The 21177-nt window shown below is 31.4% G+C and overlaps 1 protein-coding gene across 1 annotated transcript in view; it reads right to left on the reverse strand.

The window, feature by feature from the left end:
- Pxn (Peroxidasin) overlaps positions 1-21177 on the reverse strand; it is a 274735-nt gene that overhangs the window by 34238 nt on the left and 219320 nt on the right. The window contains exons 13-17 of the mRNA XM_035360161.2: positions 20234-20506; positions 19817-20080; positions 16754-16987; positions 5282-6375; positions 3258-3447 (exon numbers count right to left, since the gene is read on the reverse strand). Coding sequence (XP_035216052.2) covers positions 3258-3447; positions 5282-6375; positions 16754-16987; positions 19817-20080; positions 20234-20506 — 2055 coding nt within the window. The remainder of the gene's footprint in view (positions 1-3257; positions 3448-5281; positions 6376-16753; positions 16988-19816; positions 20081-20233; positions 20507-21177) is intronic.

Below are 21177 nucleotides of genomic sequence, written 5' to 3' on the forward strand. Positions count from 1 at the left end.
GCAAATACCTTAAAAAGGAAATCAAGAAAATGCTAGCATAGTACAATTTACAATAAAAATCAGTTAAAATATGTCTCATTTGATGGTGGTTAAAATTAGATGAAAAAATTTTTAAGGCTTGTGAAGAAGCTAAATGTTCAGAACTTTTGATCTTTGATTATATTATTCATGAGTAGGCTCTTTATAGGAAACATCTCAATCTGTCATGTGTTACTGAACCAATTATATCAGTGAAATTTATGAATTCCTGTGGACTTAACCATTTAGTATTGGTTACCCTATCTACAGACTTCCTACTCTTGTCTACCAACAGAAGAGGAATTTAAAGCAATATATCTGTGATGCTTCTTACCAGCATACAACCAAACATAGAACTGCAGTTCAAGAATTGACATCTTATTAACATGAAAACAAACATTTATTTTGGTTTATAAGATAAGGAGTATCCAAATTTGCCTTGAAACAATAGCTTTGAATTTAGATTTGTTTAAGAAATACAATTTTTTTCTATTAACTTAATTATTTGATACTAATATAAAATTACTTTTAATTAAATATATTTTAAAAATATTAGTATGCTCATAGTAACATAAGCTAAAACATTGCCTTCAAAGGAAAGAAAAATTAAGATGGTCTACAGAATATTTTAACTTATAAAAGTGGTTCCCATTTGAAAAAAGTTTAAGGAATGCTGATCTAACCCAGTTCTTTAGCTTTTGGAAGGTAAATACAATAATTTAAAATCATATGTAGAAGGAATATATCTCTATTTGGGAGTATTTAAATTTAAATTTTAACAAACACGTATAAAAGTAAAAAAGCAAAATTAAAGCCAAAATAATTTTTAAAAAAATATTTATAAAAATGTGCAAACATATAAAAGATTTAATTCTTGAACTAATCTACAATATCATTTAAATTCAGAAGTATAAACAAATCAAGTGCAAAAACAATCCATGAAAATAAATTCAATAATTTAGCAAATAAAAATTAATTCAAACAATTTTTTTTAAAAATGCATAAGTGAATGACTGTTGAGCAGGCAGGAGACAGACTTATAAAGGGAAAGTTGCCCCCAAACTTAACTCTCCAATCATTCAATTCATGTTTCGTCATTCATGCGGGCAAGGGTAAAAGTCAAAACCAAAAGTAAACAGTGAAGAATGTCCAAAAAGAAATACCAATAAAGTGGTACCCTTAGAAATTAGCATTTAAGAATTAAAGTTCTAAAAAGAAAAAATTAAAAGAATTCTTTTGATAAACAAGCAAGTAAAGTCAAGTATTAAATTTTTTTTTAATTAAATTTTTAAAAAATTAATTTTTTATAAAAAATAATTTAGAAACCAATGTATTTTAGAATCCATTGTCTACAGAAACCTCCCCGACACGAATATGCATATCAATAAAAAGAAACTAAAAAAGAACTAAACATAATCCATATAAACCAATAAGAAACAAAAAGAACTAATTCACAATTTTTAAAAAACAAATATATACTTAAAGAATAATTACATATCTAGAAAATACTTAAATACTACATAAAAAATTTTTAAAAAATACTTAAAGCAAGTAAATAGTAAGTTTTAATTCTAACTTACCTACTATATGAGCGTTGTGGTCTGTAAAAGTGTTTTAAAGAGCAGTAAGTGTGTTCTTCAAATTAATTATATAGATGGCGCTTATGTAGGTAAAGTTGAGTGCCAAGCTGCTATCTTTGTTATATTAAATTTTTTTTTTTTGCAAACATTAAAATAAATAAATCTAGAATAAATTAAATTAAATTAAATTAAAAATTAAAAATCCTAAAAGTATGCAATTCAAGTTTTAATTTTAACGATCAATTATTTAGGGAGTTAAGCCAATCATGAGATGTAAGTTTGCTTGAAGTAAAATAGAGTAAATGGTAATGTGAATTAATAAATGTAAACTGTTTGTAATGTGAAATGTGTGGTCTGTTAAAAAATTGTGCAAATATTGCAATACAAATAATAAATGTAATTAAGTAAAAATGAAATGTTTTAAAATTTAAGTTTAAAAGTAAAATTTAAAATGTCAAAAAATGTCCTAAAATTTTTTTAAACGAATTCCTTAGGGGGAAAAAAAAAAAGGGGATTCTAAAATAAATTGGTTTCTAAATTATTTTTTATAAAAAATAATTTTTTTTAAAAATTTAATTAAAAAAAAAAAAAGTTTAATTTAATACTTGACTTTACTTGCTTGTTTATCAAAAGAATTCTTTATTTTTTTTCTTTTTAGAACTTTAATTCTTAAATGCTAATTTATAAGGGTACCACTTTATTGGTATTTCTTTTTGGACATTCTTCACTTTTTACTTTTGATTTTGACTTTTACCCTTGCCTACATGAATGACGAAACACGAATTGAATGATTGGAGAGTTAGGTTTGGAGGCAACTTCCCCTTTATAAGTCTGTCTCCTGCCTGCTCAACAGTCATTCACTTATGCATTTTTAAAAAAATTATTTGAATTAATTTTAATTTGCTAAATTATTGAATTTATTTTCATGGATTGTTTTTGCACTTGATTTGCTTATACTTCTGAATTTAAATGATATTGTAGATTAGTTCAAGAATTAAATCTTTTATATGTTTGCACATTTTTTTAAATATTTTTTTAAAAATTATTTTGGCTTTAATTTTGCTTTTTTACTTTTATACGTGTTTGTTAAAATTTAAATTTAAATTTGTTTAAATTTAAATTTCCTTCCTTGCAGCAATGGCACAAAGAATTATGTAATTAAATTTGTATTTATTTAATTAAATTCACTTTATTCTTTTGAAACAATCTATTTGAGAGTACTTGCTAATGTGAAAGGACATTTTTGAAAATGAAGTATGTAAAGTTGCAATACAGATTATTATTAACAGATGACCATTTGCAAACAACATTAATGACAGGAAATACTAACTTCAGATTGCAGAATGATGAAATTGTATTATCTCAAGAAAAAATAATAACATTCAACGCATTAGTAAAAAATTTAACTTGTTCTATAATACATTTATTAATAAATGGAAATATTTTACTTGTGTTTTTGATATGTTTATGCAAAATGTGTATAAACAGTATGCCAAAATATTTCCTAAAAAAACTTTTTGAAGCTTTTTTTTACTCCTTTTTTTCTGGCCCACCAAGGTCTAAAATTTTTACAATCTAGCCCTTTCCACAAAAGGTTTGCCAACCTCTGTTTTAAACTGTAAAATACTTTTTAAAGCATTAGCTGAAAAGTAAACATACCTGGATGCTTATACAAATGCTCAAGTTTTTTAAGTAAAACAACATCTTTTATTTCATTTCTAAAATCTTCAAATGTAGTAGCTACTGTAAGGTTGCAAAATTTTCTCCATTCATTGTAGGAAGGTAAAGCATGATCTCTTCCCCTTTGGATATTCAAGGCAGCTAAGTCTTGAGCTACTAAATGAGCAGGCTAGAGATTTAAAAAATAAATAAATTTCTTTATTTGAAAAAGAAGTTTAAATTATGAAATCAAAAAAGAATTAACACTGCGTTCTAAAAGATTTATGTTCTGCTATAAATTTATCTATATATCACTAATGAAATTTGCATTAAAAAGACATTTCAGCTGGATATTGCACATAAAAAAGATATAAAAATTAAAACAACTCATTAGCATTTACTCCTTTTCTTTAGCGTTATTTGTGTTTTGGAAGGATAACTTACATTGTTTTTTCATTAAAAAAAACTACTACTATTTATGTTGGTTTAATTCTTCAGTTCTTCTACTTCTAATACAGACTAAGTCTCCTACTCCTAAATAATTTTTAAGTCTTTTAAATGTACAGCGAGCTTCTTCCATAAATTAGCTCAGCAGCAGCATAGTAGTAAAATTGCTGAACAATAGTAATTCTGACCTGGATTCAATTCCAGGTGAACGGACTGGCTGCATGGGCCTTTTTGTGGCATATGTAGTATGTATATGAGTCAATTTTCCTTAGAAAATCCTCCACGAAGCCCTCCCTACCCTTAGGCAGATAGCTGTAGTATCCTTTGCTACAATCCAGTAATGCCCTCCCCCTAAAAAAAACTCCTTATAAATCACAGTCAGTGGAAATAATATGCTCTTCCTCGCTTCCCAAAACAAAAGATAACAAATATTTTAAAAGCTAGTGTTTAAAAGATAATACCATGTCATAGTTTTAAAGTAAATGGTACAGTTATTATTTCTCAGACAGAGAACTCCTTCATATAAGATTTAATGGGCACTTATGGAATATCACAATCACCTTAGTAGAAGTCACCAAATTCTCACAAGTTACCTAACTCTAGAAACCATTCACATAACACTTTTTTAGGCAACGATATCTATTGTAAGTTGCAATTCGAAAACTCATCGAATCACCTTTTTCTTCTGTAAAAAATTCTCAAACTGTGCCAAGGTGGTTGGGCTAATACATAACTACCACTTAATATATGCTTCTGTTAAAAAACTTCCCAAAAAGTCATGTCATGTATGAAACTGCAGTGACTAACTTGATTGCTGGATGGTATTAGCTTACTTTTTACAGAAGAAAGGCATGAAGTGACACCATTCTGAAGAGTGTGATTCACGCTGTAATGCAAGCAGAACTAAATCTTTCACTCATTTGGAGCAATGTTGCATTTTGAGGAATGAAGCCTAGGATTCTGAGCTCAAAAACAGATTTCTGTCACGTCACAGTCGCCTTATTTACCAGATTGTTCATGTTTGATCCTCCTCCTCTTATCAAGATGATTCTATAGAATCCGTATTTTTATGCAATTCCAGTTAGACAAAATGATACAATGGCAAATTTATACTAGATATCAAAACAGCCTTTAGTCAATATTTATATAAATATTAAAAATGCTAGAGCAACTGTGTGTATTTCAATAGATGTTACTTTCAAAGTTATTGCATAAACGTTTTTACATTTAAAACAGGACTGCCCTACAAGCACTTCTCTGATAGAAGTATTGAAGGAATATTGCAACTGACAAACATATTTACATGAATTACCCCTTCAGATACTTATTTTAGTAGACAGGAATATTTATAGATACTTTGAAACAGGAAAATAAATAATTATCTTATAAAATTAAGTTGCTTTGCAGAAACATAGAATAATATTGCATATCTTTGGTACTGTAGTAAATTACTAAACTTTAATACACCTGAAGCCAAGTTTATTTCACTAGTTACAAATACTAATCAAATCATTAAATTAAAATAAATATATGCCAATTGTTTTAAAGGAAGTTTTTAAATAGTATTTGAAACTTACTGTAAACAAATGTTCAGTCAGATCTGAATTGAGAAGCTGATCTGGTTTCTTGAGTTTTGCTGGAGCATAAATCAAGCCTCTCATTAATGGATCAAGTCCGCCTTCCTCCAGCAGGCGAAAAGGTGCAAAAAAAGCTTTCCTTAATGGGATGTTCCCTTGTGGAATAGGTTGATATGTTTCATTTAGTCTCATTAATTCAGGATTAATCAAAGTGTGACCAAATCGCAAAGCTGCTGTTGCAAACACATTAGAAATAGATGGATTAACATTTGCATCATATCCTGTATATTGCCCTAGCTGATCATATCCATTTTTTCCTAATATTTTGGGCAACCAATGAGCATATGTGATATGTTGCATAATAGCTCCAACTATCTTCCTGGCTTCATGGTACAATTTATCATTATCCCAATGAGGATTATAATTAAACAGCTCTCTGGCTATACGATTATGCTCTCTCATCCATAAAGTATGCATAGATAATAAACCAAGTTGCTCGTTTGCTCTCACATCTCCTGCCAAAAAGCAATCAATAGTACTTTCTGTCAGATCTCTTTTGCAATCTATAGGCTGGCCATCATTGAAGGGCAACAAAGGTTTTCCTGTATGCATAAGTACTCCAGATCGTAACAAGCCTCTGTTGCTACTCATCTCTCGTAAATGTCGAGCAACTCTCTCATTACTTCCATACACATTTGATGCATCTATAAATGCAGTTAATTGATTTACCTGTTCTCGAGGTTTCACTGTATTAAAGAAGACTGATGTAAGACCTGATCCACAAACTGAGCTAGAACGAACAAATTCCATACATCTATGTCTATTAATACGTTTATCATCAGGTGGTACTTCAATTGGGAAGCATGGAGCAGCAAATTCACATGATGTTGCACAATCTACTCCATCTGTGAAACTTGCATGACTTATGGAAGGCATGGAAAAATCCAAGTCATGATCTAGAAACTGACCCCACTGCATAAGCATGTGAGTGAATTCGCTGTCATGAGAAATAAAATCTGTAGAAATAACTGTTGTTGACACAAGTCGAGCACTTGGTTTAATATATCCATTGTAGAGATGAGACTTAGACCAACCTGTTGATGAAATTGTAACAAGTAGCTGTATTATATATGTATATACATATTAAAAAACAGATAAAGGCACTGAAAGTCTATATTAAAAACAGAAATACATATAAAAAGTATTTATAGAATTAAAATATAAATAACATATTTTCACTCTTGACCACACAAAAGTCAGTCACCATAAAGGAAAATAAAAATGAAATTATAGATAATAAAGTTTAACATCACAAACCAAAAGACAACATTATAAAAACCATTCAAAATCTGCACCAAAATGGCCTTGTCAGCAAGAAAAATGCCAAATAATTCACACCATTGCAGTGTAATGGAATAACAGTTCAAATTACGCTTTCAACTTAAAAATTCTAGCATTCCATAACATTAAAAAGGAATCCAAGTAAATAAATACTATTAGGCAGTCAATGCCAAAGAATATGTTCACTGCATTAAATAATTTTTAACAGATTCAGTATGTACCAATGCATTCTTGGGCTTAGTTATATTTATTGTATGGCTTTTTAGTTTTCAGATGCTGCAAAACTTTGATTTAGATTGTGTACCTGGTTCAGTGCAATGATCTAAATACGAGGGTTGGATCTTTAATAATGGCAACTATTTATTTACAAGGAATACAAAAGTGATTCATGTCACCATGTTTTACAGTCCTTCAATATAGTCGCCAGCATTGGGGACAACCCGTTTCCAACGATGTGGAAGTCGCAGAATACCTGTAGCAGCGTCTGTTTTGTTGATAGTTTGAATGGACCGGTCTACTGCCAATAGAATCTCAGGAACAGTTTGGAAGCGAGTGCCACGAAGTGGTTCCTTCATCTTAGGAATTAAGTCATAGTCAGAAGGGTTTAGATCTGGGGAGTATGGTGGATGGTAAAGCACTTCCCAGCACCATCGCTTAAACAAATCAGTCACAGCTTGCACTGCATGCGGCTGAGCATTGTCATGCAAAATGAGAGGAGAGTTCTGCAGAAAGTGTCGCCGTTTTTTCTCAAAGCTGGTCGGAGATTGTGCTCCAAAAATGAGCAATAATACTGCGCAGTGACGGTCTTTAGTGAGGGAACGGTATGCGTTAGGATGACGCCATCACAGTTGTACACGAGAATCACCATAACTTTCACATTGCTTGGGTTCTGACGAAATTTCGAACGTCGTAGTGACCCGTGATGACGCCATTCGTTTGATTGGCGTTTCAGTTCTGGCTGGTACGATCGGGCCCAAGTCTCATCCAGCATAATGATACGGAGTAAAAAAGCATCTCCTTCGCGCTCTTAGCGCTCCAGGTGGGTTCGGGCAGCATCGTATCGTAGCCATTTCTGCATTTCCGTCAATTGATGTGGAACCCATCGTGAAGCAATTTTTCTCATGGACAGGCGTTCCGTCAGAATGTGCAGCACAGTCATATGCGCTAATCCTGTTTGTCCGGCCAGCTGACGAATCGTTTGGCGGCGATCACTGTCCAATTGTGCGGCAACAGCTTGCACGTCTGCATCTCTGACACTCGGACGAGATGGCCGCAGCATGTCTGCCACGTTTTGGCGTCCTTCGTTGAATGCTTTCACCCATCTTGCAATGCAGATTCCCCGCAAGCCTCTTGAAGCCCTTGATGACACTGTCGTGCTGTACAACCTCTGGCACATTCAATTTTTATCCAACATCGTTGTTCTTGTTTTGAAAACATCCTGACAACACTTACTTTAGACCGCGAGCTAATACAAGGATCCATTTTTCGCGTCACTCCGCATGCGCGTGACGTAGGCAGGACGAATCTTTTTGCTGAGAGGTAAGGTAGGTATGTAGTTCACGTGTGGTATACGCGATATTCTTTGGTTTAGTTGCGTAGTATTTTTTCAGCTGTGTTGCCACTATTAAAGTTCCAACCCTCGTATTTTTAGAATTCCCTCTGCTAATAACAATTTTTACCTTTTTAACCTATTTTTTTTTAGGCTGGTAGCATTGTTGTTTATCATCTGCTTATTGTTTTTACTTTATTTTTTATCAGTCACAAGGTTTGGTCAAGATGGACATTGTTTTATATTTATTGGTATACATATGTGTATATAAGCAAAACTTAAACAATTAATGAATCATGGTAACAAAATAAATATATTCTTAAATAGGCACACAAAGCTGTCAATTTCTTTGAAGTTAAAAGTTTTACAATAAACAATTCATTCCTATCACTTAATTACTTTAAGCCCTATCAGACTACCAATAATTTTGAAAAATCACTTTTACAACTTATCTCTTTTGAAATTTATATTTCACATGCATTGTTATTTTCAAGTTTTATATTGTATTTTTAATATGCTACTTTTTAGCAACAAAATTGAAATATTAACTACAGTTGTTAATATTTTGAACTTTTTATAGAATATAATATAATAAAGTCAGAGAAAGTTAAGTTAGGTGTACAGCTATAAGGATAAATAAATGCTTTATATTTTAAAAATAATAGTTATAAGAATATATCAAACGGAAAATAAATATTAAAACAAATAGGAAAATTAAAAAGCACTGCAGAGTTTGTCAAAATGTAATTAAGAAATGCATTTTGCTATAGAATCCCTTATTGATTGATTATACTACAGTAAAATTCTTTTAGGACGATGAAACAAGCACACTAAGCACAAAAAAATTTAGTGTTTGAAACAAGGACATTGCATACTTAATGAACTTCCTTCCTTTTCTCAAGAGAAAGCACTTTATTTTTCTGTTTGTTTTAAATGATGGTAGAGTTAACAATATGCTTCCAAAGTTCCAAAATTCTGAAAGTAATTTTTGATTAAAAATTCCCCCTCACAAGAAAATGAAAATGCTGTGCTAGGTATCTTTTCCCCTCTTTCTCTCCCCCCTTTTTTGCGTGTGATGACAACTGTTTCCATTTCTCTTGCTAACAGGGAAAACTATCAGTCTTCCCAAAGATAACTGCTATGAAACTTACAAGGTTGGTCAAGTATGTGAGTAAAACAACAGGTGCAAAGTGTAGAATTATTTTCCTACAACTTGCATAATACGGTTTATAAAGTGACATAACTACACCTACAATATCCAAAGCCATGGACTGGGAACTTAACATATGAGTTACAAGGTTGTAGTGTGATAAAAAAACATTGCTAGAAGATGGCATGCATATCATACAGTGACTATCGCCTCAAAAGTATAATATTATACAGCACAGACACAAGGCTGGTCCAGGCATAGTTGACATAGACAGCCAAGATACAATGCCAATTTTAGGGAAGCACCAGCTAAATTGTTTTAAGAAACAAATATAGCTACTTTTTGCTTTGAATTATTGATATTTCAATTTAGAGCACCAAATGTGTGGATTGCCTAGGGTGTAGAAAATGCTGAAGCTGGTTCTGCACGGGCATGTTTAACTGCTAGCAATTAGTATTTTAGAATAATAAGTATGTTTCATAATTAGCCAAATGACTTGTTAAATACGAGTTATGAAACTGATACAGAAATACCAACACATGGCAATGTACTTTGGCAGTGTCTTTACCCTATCACAACAAAAGTCCTCAGCAGCAGTTGCTTGAAAATTATAGTAATGTAATAGATTTTTAAATTTCTACTTATATAGTATTATTATATTTATATTTATATATTATATATTATTAAATTTATATTTATATAGTATTATTATATTTATATATTATATATTATTAAATTTATATTTATATATTATATATTTTTAAATTTACATTTCTATTTATTATAGTTTTTAAAATTTATACAAACGTAATACTTTTTAAAATTTTTATTTAGCTAACAAACACTGCTTAATAACAGAAAAAAAATTACAATTTAACACATATTTAAAAATTCCGTGTGTGTGTGTGTGTGATTATGGCAAAGCCTCGAGGGCTATCTGCCTAAGGGGAGGGATGCCTTCATGGAGGACTTTCTAAGGGAATCTGGCTTGTATACATGTTACACATGGGGAAAAGCATGAAAACTCCAATGCAGCCAGCCCGTTCACGGGATTCAAAGCTCGGACCAAACTACCAGTGTTCAGCAACTTTACGGCTCAGCCGCTGGTGCAAAGAAAGTTTCTCTAAATTATGCAGAATATTAATGCAGTTTTATTTGAAAATATTGTTCGGTATTAAACAAAGTGCAACAAATTGTCATAGCTCTTGAGACAGATGGCATAATGGAACATAAAATGGCATGAATTTGCCAGATGCTGGCAATGTGCATAACCTATTACTTACTGAAAATAGAATGCCTCTAATCTCAAAGATATATTGCATTTGCCAGTCAGTGACTATAAATATTGCAAACACATGCAGCACTTTTATACCCTGTGCAGGTGATTTCAAATACTACTACTCTTTAAACTAACTATTTTTTCACATACTTTATCATCCTTGAAAGTTTTATGGTAATTATTATCATGAAATCCAATAGCTCTTCTTGTAAGTAACACCGTGATTTGCATATTGTTTACTCATAAATTGGTGTATTTAATTACGGCAAAGCACACTAGGGCTATCTGCCTAAGGGGAGGGATGCCTTCGTGGAGGACTTTCTAAGGAGAACTGGCTCATATACATGTTACACATGGGGAAAACCACGAAAACGCCCATGCAGCCAGCCCGTTCGTGGGATTCAAACCTCGGACCGAACTACCAGTGTTCAGTGACTTCGCGCCACCATGGGCCGTTTACTCATAAATAAAAAGTTAAGTGTGAAAATGTATTCTTTTTCATTATAATTTATTCGATAATTCGGACACCGATAATCCGGACCTCAAAGCTAAAATCTTTCTGCGCATGCGCCTCTTTGACGCATGCGCATAGGCGTTTACGCGTGCGCGCAAGACCTTTACGACTGCGCATATGCGTCTGCGCAAGCACAGAATATGTTTTTGCATGCGCGTTTAATGTATAACGGACGTTATAAGCTAAAATGATCTAATTATCTATTTCAGTTAATGTTGATGATTGCGTTGTTCCTTAATCTTCGAACTGGATCCGGCTTATTATTTTTTGCAGACTGTAAGAGCAATTTTATAAAAGTAAGCTTGAACTTTCGATTATGTCAAATAGAATTTCCGATGCTGGAGCTCCCAAAGGATCTAGAAAATGAAAGTATGTTTCGATGTCCATCAAACAAAAAACGAACTGCTACAAAAAATGGATAAAGGCATATCCTTTGTTTATCTAACCGTTCCAAAATCTGTTTATCAATTTCACGGAGGGGGGGGGGACGTTGCGGCGCGCAATGAACTGGAAGTTGATCTGTCAGCACTATTCTTATCTTCAGGGCAGATGTTTTTATTTTATTTGGCTTATAATTCCTTACTAAATGTAGTATTTAATCTCGATGTACTCCGTCTTTGATATGATTTAAATCAAATTCCTCGTCATTATAAATATCACGAATACAAATCAAATAGTTTTCTGGTTGCAATTTTCTAATTTCAGCTATGCGTAAGGTATGCTTTACGCATGCACGCGTTGAAAGAAATGTTTAATAAAGTAAACAAATAAATATTAAGCTTCTTTTTTTGCAAATTTTTATACCCTTTAGATCATAATTGCTCATTATTTTATAAATTACGGTTTCATATTTTTAATTTTATAATTTCTGCATGCCATCTTACCAGATTTAAACTGATGATCTATAATCCGGAATCGCCGAAGTCCCGATGAGTCTGGATTAAAGACTTTTGACTGTATTTTACACATATTTAGCCCTATATCCTTTAAATCGCAATGAGTGTTGCATGCAATAAATTAAATTTTAGCAATTTTGATTTTAATATACATACACGCACACACACACGTGTTTATATGCTGCACTGCATACATTTAAGCAGTCCAACTTTATACATTTCATCACTTGAAATACTTCTATTACAGATAGTTTAATAGATGCATTTCAAGTGATGAAATGTCTATTAAACTATTAACCTAGACGTAACATAATACTTACATAGTTTAAGATATAAATAGTAAGATAAAAAAAAAAGCTACTATTAAAGCATTTTTAATTTAGTACATGTATTAAATGTTTTTCTACCTATTTGAACTATTCCTGTTACTTTTCAGAAACTGAAATCATATTGTGGGATCTAGTGTGTTTGGTGGTGGTAACTAGCATGAAGTGGTAACTACATACTTAAAGTTCATACCTTGCAGCTTCTAGCACAGGCATGAAGATGAAAATAACAGGGAAAGAGTGCAAAAGACTTTATTTGTCACAAACTGAATAACAAAAGGCATGGACTTATGTGCTTACATGAAGACACCATCTACTTGCGGAAAAGTCTTAACGATAACAATAAATATGAAAGGTACAAAGGTAGTGACAGACTACAAAATTCAATTAAATATAATAGGCTAACTCAGAAACCTACACCAGCGATATACTGACTAGATGACTAGAATGTGTAGCTGCTACTAAAATTAACAGCTGGAAAACAGAAATAGTAAATGTGCACTTTACTAGTGAAATCACACTCTAGCTAACCTATTTATTTCAACATACTCTTGTAATTTGCTTCCTGGCGAGCAAATGAAAGGGAAAATAAGAGAATTCAGGAAATGTTCAAAAATTAAAATAACTGTTAGTACATTCCTAAAATATATTTTTATCTGCCATGCCCTGGCCTTGAAACCAAAATTTGGTGAATTTTCCTTATGAATGGAAACAACATTCTCAGTATTGTTATGTATTAATTGTTATTATTTTCAAGCTTAAGTTTTGCTTACTATTTCAGTTTTTGATCTGTAATTGAAGTTCTTAAATTTTTTTTTTCTTTTTTTTCTTTTGCTTTAGTTGTTTAAAGTTGGTTGTAAGTTTAAACTGTAACTATTGTAAACCAAAATTTTTCTTTTCAGAATGGGGGAGGATTTGTTATGTATTAATTGTTATTATTTTCAAGCTTAAGTTTTGCTTACTATTTCAGTTTTGATCTGTAATTGAAGTTCTTAATTTTTTTTTTCTTTTTTTTCTTTTGCTTTAGTTATTTAAAGTTGGTTGTAAGTTTAAACTGTAACTATTGTAAACCAAAATTTTTCTTTTCGGAATGGGGGAGGATTTGTTATGTATTAATTGTTATTATTTTCAAGCTTAAGTTTTGCTTACTATTTCAGTTTTGATCTGTAATTGAAGTTCTTAATTTTTTTTTTTTTTTTTTTTTTTTTTGCTTTAGTTGTTTAAAGTTGGTTGTAAGTTTAAACTGTAACTTTTGTAAACTCTAAATTTAGGTTGGTTGCTTTAAAAGTTTTCTTAAGTTAAAGTTGTTTAGTTTTTAATTTGAGTTTAGAGACTTAAGTTTACTTGGGTTTTGTACTTTTGTTTTGACCCTTAAGGTTGTTTAATTATTTTAAAGTTTTGTTTGCGACACTTTTGGTGTGTTATTTTTTTTTAACTTAAGGTAACTTAATTTTTACCCCTCTTTCTATTAAAGTTGTTTAAATACATATTTTCTGACTGGTGATAAGGTAAATCAATAGTAATTGAAATTCAATCTGGTTAATGAGTGTGTATACTTAAAATGCTGCTGAAGAAATAATTTATATAGCACTGACTTTTTAATGAGTTATACTGTTATGTAATAGTTTAATTTTTAATGTCCCAAATTCGTTTGTGTTGAATAACTATTCACTGGTTCTGAAAATTTTTTCATCCCAACCATCGGCTCGGAATTCATTCTCAGAATCCCTTATCAGAGGATTACTACACCCCAAAATTCTTTCGCTCAAGCATGAAAACACATGTAATGTTTCCACCACATGTTCTCTTATCAGCGCTTCGTCAGTTTTACTTAAATGGGACCTTGGTTGCTGTGACATTTCTAACAGGGAAAGGTTCTACAGTGAGTTATTGAGGAGGGGGGGGAAGTCATTGGATAGAAAGCTCTACATGGTCGAGTTGCACCTCGATCGAGGATAGTGCCCCCCTTGTTTTCGTCTGCGGAGAGTGTTGACCCATGGGAGTGGCCTTGGAGGCCGAATGGTTGAACTGCGCTTGCTGGCTCTTCTGGTAGTCGGGAAATCCTTTCCCATGAAGATTTCTCTGTTTGAGTTGCTGTACTTGGCTTCCTGCTGATCACCTTCTTCGCAAATTTTTCAAAAAAACGCACCAGCTATTAAAGTGGCTGCTGCGCAGTGTTTTCAGGAGGAGAGAGATGGAGAAAAGAAATTTCATGAGACCTTCGAAGTACAAGAAGAATAAAAAGATGTCAACTTTGCCGTGCAGCTTAGAGGGCAGCTGCATCGTAGACGTAGCAACGTAAAATAACCGGCACCGAAGAGAGGCGTACTACATCTATAATTCTTACCAAATTACACTTTCAATGATGGCCTGTGGAGGGAAGACCTGTGTCCTACTGGTTGGAAGCAGCAATAGGAGGGAAGCCTGGCCTCCGAAAAAATAGCCTTTGTTTAATTTTATCAACTTAACTTTTCTTATTCTTACAGATAATTTTCCAAGTTTTCCATGAGACCAAATTGTTCACCGTCGCCGTTTGCCTGTATCAAGTAATCCAAAAATTGTATGATGGATCCCAAACAGGAACTGTGAAAAGTTATATATGTTAAAGAAGGGTACGCTATCCTTTTCTGTTGTTTCTTCAGATATTAAATGACCGGTCACCACCAATGTAAACTGTAACTTGTATTCCTTCTCTTTATCACCATAAATGTTAGTTTGATTTTACTTACCTTGTTTGTAATTTAATTTTAATTAACTTTGCACTGGACCATAGTATTTGAACGGGTTACTGCCTGACATATGTCACACAACACAAACAAATGTATTTTAGAATGTTTGTAATTTAGAATTGCTTTATTGTTTATGTTTTACTCTGATCATTACTCGAATTATTATTTCATGTGAATGATGCAGTATTGGTTGAAAAGATTTTGTTATGTTGCACATATTCACACATTACCATCTACAATAGAGGTATTAACATGATTATTCCATTACACAGAAATTGATATTAAGTGGTAACATTTGTAATATCTTATGTTATATTGTTCTAATTGTTCAATAGTTTAATTATACAACAATATAATAGCAAAGTTTTTCTAAGATGATTGAATATTTAATTAATTAACTAATCAAAAGTCACTATTCTGAATTTCCACATGTAGATTTAAAAAACAATTTTGAAGATCACATATTGATCATAAAGGGCAAAAAAAAGTAGAAAAAAATCGAGCCAGTTTAATTTTTTGCATATTACAAAATATAATACTTTTTAAATTTATAATTGGTTAATAAAAACTGCTTAATAATAAAAAATACAATTCAACACATATTTAAAATTGTGACATTTATTTTAATTTTAATATGCAATACAGCTGCAGCATATTCAAAGAAAGTTTGTCTAAATTATGCATAATATTAATGCAGTTTTATTTTTACCAGTACCCGATTGCCTAATTACATATTGGCTAAAAAACCAACCATACTACAACAGAAATATTTTAGAGTCAATTATACTACGAAAGTGAATATGATAGGATATAAATAAATACATAATTCAAGTATATAGTATGAATTTTTGAAGAATCATTATTAAGAATGTAATACAATAATCAGCAACACTACACAAATACATTTCTCTTTGTATATGTCAGCATCTATTTAATTTTAAAATGCTATAATACATATAATATTTATATGCAAATAAAACAATTTGGTGCTTTCTGACTATCTGTATTCCCAATTTTAACATTTAGTAGAACTGTCATATTTTTAAGTATACATGTAATAATAGCCAACCCCCCCCCCATTGCATGCATCATACTTGTTTATGAGTACATATGGATTTGTACACTTTAAACAGCATTTTATTGAACAAGATTCCAAATGAAAAATTTAAATAATGAGCCATATAGGCTTTCTATTTTTTTTTCTCATAAAACTTCTTGCTTCTTATAAATGCGCTTTTTTATTATTATTTATGAACAGAACAGTACCTATGAGTTGCAAAGATGGCCAAACAGGCACTGCTTACTAATTAACAAAGTTGCCTGAGAATTGGCAACTTTTCTTGGGAGTTCAGACAATTAGAGAATAACAAAGATTTATTTAACTACACTTACAGATATTTATGTTCATATCAGCATTTAAAAGACAGGTAAAATTTATATTTATTTTACATTACTTGCATTGGAGGAAAACATGTAAACAATAAGCAGCTTAAAAGAAGCAAATTATTTCTGCATATTACAACATGATAAATTAATTACCAATAAAGGCATGATATGCCTTTTATTTCTAAGACTTTCAAAAATATTTTATTATGCAGAAATTAATTATGTAAAATAAGAAAATTATAAGTAATTTATAATAAAGAACAGTGCTTTAAAAATAGCATTCCATAATGAAATATTTTTACCTATTGGAGTGTTAAATCCATTTTCATAAACAGGAGGCAAAAGTCTAACAAAAGGAGTAAGTGATGCTCCCCATCTTGGATTATTGAAGTTATTGCAAGATCCATCAAAACTTCTATAATTACCATGAAAGCACATATCAGAACAACTTGGTAACTCACGATGAATAAGACAACCAGAGAGATTTGCTAACAAGTCCAGATTCGATGCCGATAAAATATCCGAATATGAAAATTCTAAATTTAAAACATATAAAATTAAACAAAAATTACATTTTAATATAATACATGGAATATAAACAGAACAGAAAACAAATGAAAATTTTTTAATTTGAAAATTAACATATTCTTACACATAATAAATATAACTTATTTAAAAAAACTGCTACAAAATGATTTTCATAAAACTTGAATAATTTTCTCATAAAAGTTTAATCAAGTATACAATAAATATTTGTTACATATTTTTTACTTATTTTCTGAACAACATCCTTTCCATTTGCACTTGGTGGAATGAACATTCTTTTTATCACATATGTTTTTATCGTAGTACTTTTTTCAGTTCATTAGCTTTTACTTTTTGCATCCTATCTTTAATAATATATAAAAAATAAAATGAAATGAAAAATCTCACAAAATTTGTGCAAACAAATACAAAGAAATATATTTTGACTTTTTCAAACTAAATACATCACTTTGTGCCCAAAGCTTGTTTTCCAGTTAAGATAATACTCATAAAATTCACTTTTCATCCAAATATTTGAATTCTTGCATGCATTATTTGTTATAATATAAGCAGAAAATTCTAACACTTACAATTGAAATTAAAATTCAAAATAAGTAAATGTGCAATATTAGTAATAACGATTATATTTACATATTTAAATTTTTTCCATGCATTAATGAATTAAAAACATACGTAGGTTGATCCAAAAAAAAGTTTACAAGCAGAAGCATTTAAAACGTAATAATTGTGGAGCAAATATTTCCACCCAGGGTGGTTGACAAATGGCGCTAGTTGTCCTACAGCGGTTCTACAAGTAAGTAGCATCAGTACGCAGACACTTAAGAGCGACAGTAATGGCATGACGTCTAGAAAAGTGGTCTCGCATAGAGGTGCGAGCCGTAATTGGATTCTTATGGGCCAAGAATGTGGCCGTATCCGAAATTCACAAATCGTTGAGGTATATGGGGAAAAAGCAATGAGTAGACAACAGGTAGCGAAATGGTGTCATTCTTATCAAGCGGGCAGGGAGCATGTGGAAAACCGCAATATGGAAGCGAGCGGCCGTCCAAGTTCTTCAAGGACGTATATCAACACGGCACGTGTTGAAGAAATCATCCAAAGGTATCGACGAGTAACCGTGCGTGAGATTGCCTCAGAGTTGGATCTGAGTTATGGTAACGTTCAGTGTATCGTAACCGATGATTTGCGATATTCCAAAGTTTGTGCCCGCTGGGTTCCACGTGCGTTATCCGCGAAGCATAAGGCCACTTGAATGATGTGCAGCCTCACATTTCTTCAGCGATACCATTCAGACGGCCAACACTTCATTGATCACATCGTTACCTGTAATGAAACATGGCACATGGCTCCATCACTTCACCACCACATCCAAAAGAGCCCCGATGGAGTGGAAATTTTTCCAGCATTGAAGCGATACTTATCCAGAACATGGTTCACCTCAGGCAATGCAGTGAAAACAGCTGCTGAGAAATGGCTTAATAAGCAGGGCTCTGATTACTACCAAGACGGGATAAACAAGTTGGTCGAATGTTCTGACTAATGCCTAAACAGGTTTGGCGACTATGTGGAAAAGTGGAGGCCAGGTGTGTCTCTTGATTCCCATTTGTATCTTGTTTCTATTGTTAATAAATACTTTTTCATTTGCCTTGTAAACTTTTTTTTGGATCACCCCTCGTAATTTAAATAGCTGTACCTATTATAGCCTAGTGCCACATTTACTTACCAAAATTTTAAGCTACTTGCACTGTAAAATATTTCTAAATTCTGAATGCAGTTAAATGCAGACATTGTACATTTGTAGAATAAAATAATAAATAATATTCATAACAAGGCTAACATTCAAGATATTCTATTCAATAAGGTTCCACAGCATTCTGATATAATTTATTCGCATTTTAAACTTGAAATGAAATCTTCTTTGATTATTTACCTAAATTTGCATGATGTTCAAAGGTGTGAGGGCAGCAACGCAAAAGCAGGTAAAACAACCTTTAAAAAAACTTTCTGTTAAAAATCTCTTGCCAAATTTCATAAGTAAATCCTGTATTTTTTGCAAATTCATGAATAGTTAAGTTCCTGGACACGTTTTCGAGTTTCTTCAGAATTCTCTGCCATTGTGCTCATATTTAGTAACCCTAAATGCTCATTATCTTTAAATCAAACTTGATGAGCCTTGAAATGTAGGAGCCATTCACATTGTCCGTCTGATTTTAAGTATCATCATCAAAAGCAACATGAAGGAACACCAAAACTTTAAACAGCAAATTTATTGAGCTTCACAAAAAATTTCATTTGAATATGTGTTACTGTTCAATGACAAAATTACAAAATAAATAATAAATAAAATAAATAAATAAAAAGTTAAAACAAAATCTATATAAACAAATTCTATGCTCACACTTTAATATTATGCGGCAGTAAGGAAAAGCATATAGAAAGGGTTTGCAAAAAATATGATTCTCACTACATTTATTTGTACTTAGCAAACCAAATGGTTAGGAAGTTTTTTGATAAATTCTCATACATTTTTGTTAATGCAACAGTTCATTAAAACATCCTTTTTGTACAGAAAATGGTGATGGTGCTAAATTTAATACTTTGTCTCCCTATGCTAGTGAACATTTATTTATTTTATAACAAATATAAGCTTCTTCCTCACACATTTAATATCTTTTTACATGAATTTATTATTTCTACACTGTTTAGATTTTATAACATTGCATGCTGTATTTTAGTTCTCATTATAAATTTTCAATCTGAAACACAAGATTTTCTCTTAAGTGATTATTAGAAAGTACAAAATACTATTATATAGATACCCGTAAGATTAAACTGGGCTCCATTCTGCACATGATCCCATACAATTTCTAAAGCTCTTTCATAAATTTCAGCTGCACGTGCAGCTTCTCTAGCCTCATTGGTAGGGAATCTAAATGCTTGTAATAATTCTCCTGGCATCCGCTTATGAGGTTCTTCAAATAATTCATAAAGTGTATGATTTAAAGCTTTATCAATTTCTTGCCGAGCTTCATCAAGTGCACTGATGACATAGCGATCACCAGGTCTTCCGGTGTATGGGCCATCTAAAAATATTAATACAGATAAAATTATAATTTATGAGAAATGGTAATGAAGATACATGATACTTATTTGTAGGTATAATACATACTTTCTTGTATTTTAATTAGTTAAAAATTAAATAATAGTGATTATTAAGTACAGTGGGATTATTTTACCAGCAACTGTAAGTTTCATTGATACATAGGCAGACCCTACATCATTAATAGCAACGCATTCATAAATTCCAGCATCTGTTTTTTGGATATTAAACATGTATAAATCTCCATGTGAATTAATTCGATGATGGTCTGATTCTGTCTGTAGTACATTTCCATCTTTCTTCCACTTAATAGAAGGGAAAGGCTGACCTTGAGCATGGCAAGGAAGTTCAACACTGGAACCCACATGAGTTTGTTGATCTTCTGGTATGCGAGAAAATACAGGCGGCACTGTGCATTGACAGAAAATATATTAAGAAGTCAATTTCATAAAACTTTAATATACATATAAATGTATTTTTAAATTCTGATATAAATATTATAAACATATTTATAATATTTATATATATTATAAAAAAATTACAAACTGCAAACTTTATAAATATATATGTGAGATTTTTAGCCACAAATATAAAATATCATACATGAAATAATTTTTATAATAAGGAATGGGGAGGAATTCTAAACATTCAGCATGATGTTTATATTGTGTCATCTATATATGACTTTATATTATTAAATTAAACTGCTTGTAAGTCTCTGTATTGAAAAATGTCAATACAGGGTAATAATCTACAAGTTTATACATATGAATGCATACTGCATAAAATGCAAAGATTAAAAAAAATGTTTCTAAGTAATTAATCTGAAAGATAAAGACTCTATTATTTACAAAAGATTTATAATTCTCATTAATCAAAAGTACACATTATGTTTTTAACTAATATTTTGGTTTTTACTTCCTTGTACGAAGTAAAAAGGAAGTATTGTAATCGGGAAAAGCTTCAGACAGCATATTTCAACGAAAATATCCACTTTGACCGCTTTCAAATGCAATTTAATGATGTTTTTGCGTGATATCTATACGTAAGGACAGAATAAAAGACTCTTTTCCTCCAAAA

This window comes from Stegodyphus dumicola, chromosome 7 (assembly GCF_044657685.1).
Source record: "Stegodyphus dumicola isolate Sdum_Otavi_A_Nest chromosome 7, ASM4465768v1".
NCBI lineage: Eukaryota > Metazoa > Arthropoda > Arachnida > Araneae > Eresidae > Stegodyphus > Stegodyphus dumicola.